The 4518-nt window shown below is 38.7% G+C and overlaps 1 protein-coding gene across 1 annotated transcript; it reads left to right on the top strand.

Moving 5' to 3' along the window:
* Nucleotides 1–3285: 3285 nt before the first annotated feature.
* On the top strand, nucleotides 3286–4278 carry LOC306877120 (2-oxoglutarate receptor 1-like; the record flags this gene model as incomplete). The annotated part of the gene is made up of 1 exon (XM_079428651.1): nucleotides 3286–4278. The coding sequence occupies one exon, from the start codon at nucleotides 3286–3288 to the stop codon at nucleotides 4276–4278; it is 993 nt and encodes a 330-aa protein (XP_079284777.1).
* Between the last annotated feature and the right edge of the window lie 240 nt (nucleotides 4279–4518).

Raw genomic sequence — 4518 nt, 5'->3', positions numbered from 1 at the left:
CAGAAGTTTACCTTTACTTGGTATTAGAGTGATTTCTGAGGTTCATGTGAAACTCAAGACTGGAGTAGGCCTATAGCTGCTGAAAATTCAGCTTTTTGCTATCAGGAATTAATTACATTTTAAAATACATTCCAATAGAATATTTCACAATACTACTAATCTTACTGTATTTTTGACCATTTCACAATTTATTTTTGAAATGCAGCCTTAGTGAGCATTGAAGACTTCTTTAAAGGGTCATCGGATGACATACGTATAACTATGTCAGAATGACATAGTTCTGTACAGGCCCCTCCCATGATAGTTGATTTACAAGACTGCCTTACCTTAGACCCGCCCTGAGAGTGCTGAGGGCTGTCGCTTTAAAGGGAATGCGCCAATCCCTGATCTGCCTAAATGCGCCTATGTTCGTGTGAATCATGCGTGATCCAGCTTTATCTACAGAAGAAGTGAATATAAGGGTTTTTATGAATCTTTGCAAATCGCCTTTCCTAATGATGTGCTACTTAGCCAGTTTCGCGGCTGAAGTTTAGCATGATCCATAGATATATATATATACCTAGATGCTTCATTATGGACTGTTTTTATGGGCCGCGATACGTAAGCCATCCGCCATTTTTGGAACGGTCTGCGAATCTTTGAGCGCATTGACTGTGTGCGTCTACAACAGCAAGTTATGCGCTTTTATATCTTTGAATATTCATTGATTATTATGGTGAATGCGAGATGGCTGCCGCGTCAATGTATCTGGAGCGGTCGAATAGGGAATCTACACATATCTATGGTCTGCTCGTCACTCCACGGAAGAGAGAGGCTCACTAGGATTTAAAGCAACATGAACTAGAACAGCGTGCTAAAAACAGAGCTGATTTTGACAGGGGAAAAAAAGGTGTTTCTTACACTGCCATTGAGAAATTTTTACCAAAGTATGTTATAGACTTTTCATTAAGACCCTAAAGAATCATATATATATATATATATATATATATAAACATTTTCAAAAACTTACAAACTCCAGACTTTTAAACAATGGTGAATGACAATTTGCACTTATGCTGAGCACTCAAACAAAAGCACTAATTTTACAAGAGACTCTCCAGGAGAATCTTTGCCTGGATGAGCACACTGATTTCACACAATAAACAGTAAAGTTTAAGACATTCTGGCTATTTATTGACCTCCTATTTCCTCATTCCTTAGGGTGTGTTTAAGAACTTCCCGGTTTAATCTATGAAACATAAATAAATGGGTGCTTTAACAGTGCATGTGCTCATGTGTACCTGATTTTTTTATAAACAAACATACTGTTAGCTGCAGACTGAAACTGTAAGCTGCAGAGTCATCTCTGATCTGAACTGGTGACATTTGATTCAGATTTAATATTTTTTCCACACAAGCATTGCACATATTTGTCACAGGAAGTGACTTGCATGAAGGTGGGTCTACATGAAACAATTTTGAGAACTGCATCTTTATGATTGTCAAATGAATAAACACATAGGGCTTCCACTCCCAGTGTAAGCCTACTGTGTGTACTGTGTGGGCTATAAATATGTCTAATTTCTTGTTAAGTGTTTGAGGAAATGTGAGTGTATTAGGAAGTTACAGGAAATGTTAAATAGTAACTCAAGGCATAAAGCTCACTTCTGTGATGAAGAAGCTGACTCACTCCACATACATATGTTTCTAGGGAGTGAAGGCAGACAATACAAAAATACAGATGACACTTGATAAGACAACCACATGTCTCTGAATGTCTGGTGATGACTGTGTGGATCCACAATACTGCATCCATACAAACTTAAATACTGAAAACTATCCTGAGGGGAAAGTAAGCGATCAACAACAGGTGAGTTAAAATGAATGTAAAATATCTTATGTTGAAACCTATTGAAATGTGTATGTTAATAACAACATAGGCTATACCATTGATTTATTTGTACATGGTACCATAATATCATGGTTAAATATGGCTCTATATTTATTTGGGTGTTTACTATGGTATCATTGAAAAAAATCATGATTATTATTTTTGTTTTTTACAATACAGCCACAGTTTATTGATAGCACATCAGCTTGCCTTTCTGTTCTGCACTAATTTCTGCTAATAGCCTATTTCAACCAAGTAAATATTGTAAGAGACAGAATCGCTATCACTTATACAGTACTGCTTCAAATTTTTTATTAGTGTAATATTTTTCACTGACGTGAATTTTTGTGTGTGTGTGTGTGTGTGTATTTACGAAATTCATATTCCAATAAAGGCCACTTGTGGCCATTAAGCTGCATTTTTAGCCGGCACTCATTCACTTGTACTAATCATACTTTTAATTTATTATTTCATTTATAAGTTAGACTTTTTGAAGTGTGTGATTCATGTCTTCGTGAATTAAAATTGCACATTTTGAGCACTGAACAATATGTCATTCCTGTTGTTGGTTCAGTTCGTCATATCAATTGCGTAAATGATTTAATGACTCATTCATAACACACAAAAGGCACCTCATTGCCATTAACAGAGCCAATCCTCCCTATACCCAAAATATGCAAGCTGCGTAGGGCCCCCGAAACACCAGGGGGCCCCCTTGCACTCAAAGATGATTTAATTTTAGTTTAGTTTTTTAATTTGGCCAGCGGTTATGAAAACATGAATGATAATTTATTTTAATACGGTGCGCTGTCACCTTTTCTATGTAAAAATAAGTCAAATCATGTAACGTCAATGTCATACAGTCTTGCTCGAGACTAAAAAAAAAACTAGTTGAAAGCGTACCGAGCCGCAGAAGAGACACTGTTTCTCAAGTGCTTTCCGCGAGCGTGATTTGAGACGGAGTGAAACACACACAAATGCGTTTCATTCATTCGTTCATAACACTCATACCCCACTAAACACAGTTATGCATAGGGCCCCCAGAAGTCTAGGATCGGCACTGGCCATTAACATGCAGAAAGTGCCACTGAACAAATCAGTGAATGAATCTGAACAAATGTTGAACAAAAAAATATATATATTTTTTTTAAAGTGCTGTGTGAATAATAATTATCCGAAACTTTATATATCAAACTATATTACTATCGAATACCGTCAATGCATCAATGTACCATGATAACTGCACAGTGTGTTTTTAAGTTTATATTTTATGTTCTGTATTTTTTAATTATATACTTATATATGCTGTGATATAAGGCTACCTTTACTCATTAAATAAACAAGATAAATTTACATTTTCAGTGTAAAAAAATTGTCACTTCTCTGTATTAGTTCACAAGAAGCAAGAGAAAGCAATGGCAGGTCTGGAAACAAATTCAACCGACTGTCTTCCAATTGATGACTACATAAAGACTTATTACCTGCCAGTGATGTACAGCATCATTTCTGTAGTTGGACTTGTGGGAAACTTCCTGGTGATCATCATTTACCTGGCAAAACTCAGGCCTTGGAAGAGCAGCAGCATTATTATGGTGAACCTGGCAGTAGCTGATCTGCTGTATGCGTTGAGTTTACCTGTGCTGGTCCAGTTTTACGTTACCAGAAACTGGACCCTGGGAGAGTTCATGTGCCGTTTCATTCGTTTCTGCTTCTACTACAACCTCTACGGCAGTATCCTCTTCCTAACCTGCCTCAGCATCTTCCGTTACATCGCAGTGGTGCACCCGCTGAAGGCTGCTGAGATCCGGAGGAAACGATGGGCCATCTTGGCTTGTCTGGCAGTCTGGGCCATTTCCTTGGTGGAGATCGGCCCGATGCTGGGGATGATTACTGTACAGCAGAAGGACAACATGATAAAATGCCTTGACTTTGCCAGTAATGATCCACAGGTGGTGTGGTGGTACGGTTGGATACTCACTGTGTTTGGATATATGTTGCCATTGCTGGTGGTGTGCTGGAGCTACACTCACATTACAGGCTCTCTGGGCAGCAGCATATCCAGAAACAGGCCGAGTTGTTCCCGAGTCCGCATGCTGTCCATTCTGATTCTGGTCGTGTTTGTGCTGTGCTTCTTCCCATACCATATCATGCGTTTACTGAGGGTGGATAGCCTGCGCAGACCTGGCGTGTCATGCATGCAGAGGAGAGGCATCCATGCAGCATACATATTGTCACGACCCCTGGCTGGCCTCAACACTTTCTTCAACCTAGCACTGTATACACTGGCAGGAGACAAGTTTCAGCAGGCTTTCTGGAGCTTTGTGCACAGGAAGGAGCGCACAGGCAGCACTATATTTGTAATCCACTCTCCAAACAACATGTCAAAGAAAGACCTCATGAGAATCTGATATAAAGTGTGTATATATTGCATACAGTATGTACTGTTTATAGACACTATAAAGAAGTTTGGGGTTAGTAAGATTTTTTTGAATGGATTTTGAATGAAGCCTCTCATGCTCACCAAGGCTGCATTTATTTGATAAAAAATATAGGGGGGGGGGGGGGGGGTATTGTGCAATTTATTTTAATATATTTTAAAATGTAATTTATTCCCGTCATGGCAAAGCTGAATTCCAGTCATAGGATGT

Source organism: Barbus barbus (genome assembly GCF_936440315.1).
Source record: "Barbus barbus genome assembly, chromosome: 11".
Lineage (NCBI taxonomy): Eukaryota > Metazoa > Chordata > Actinopteri > Cypriniformes > Cyprinidae > Barbus > Barbus barbus.
This window is presented reverse-complemented; position numbering and strand designations above follow the sequence as displayed.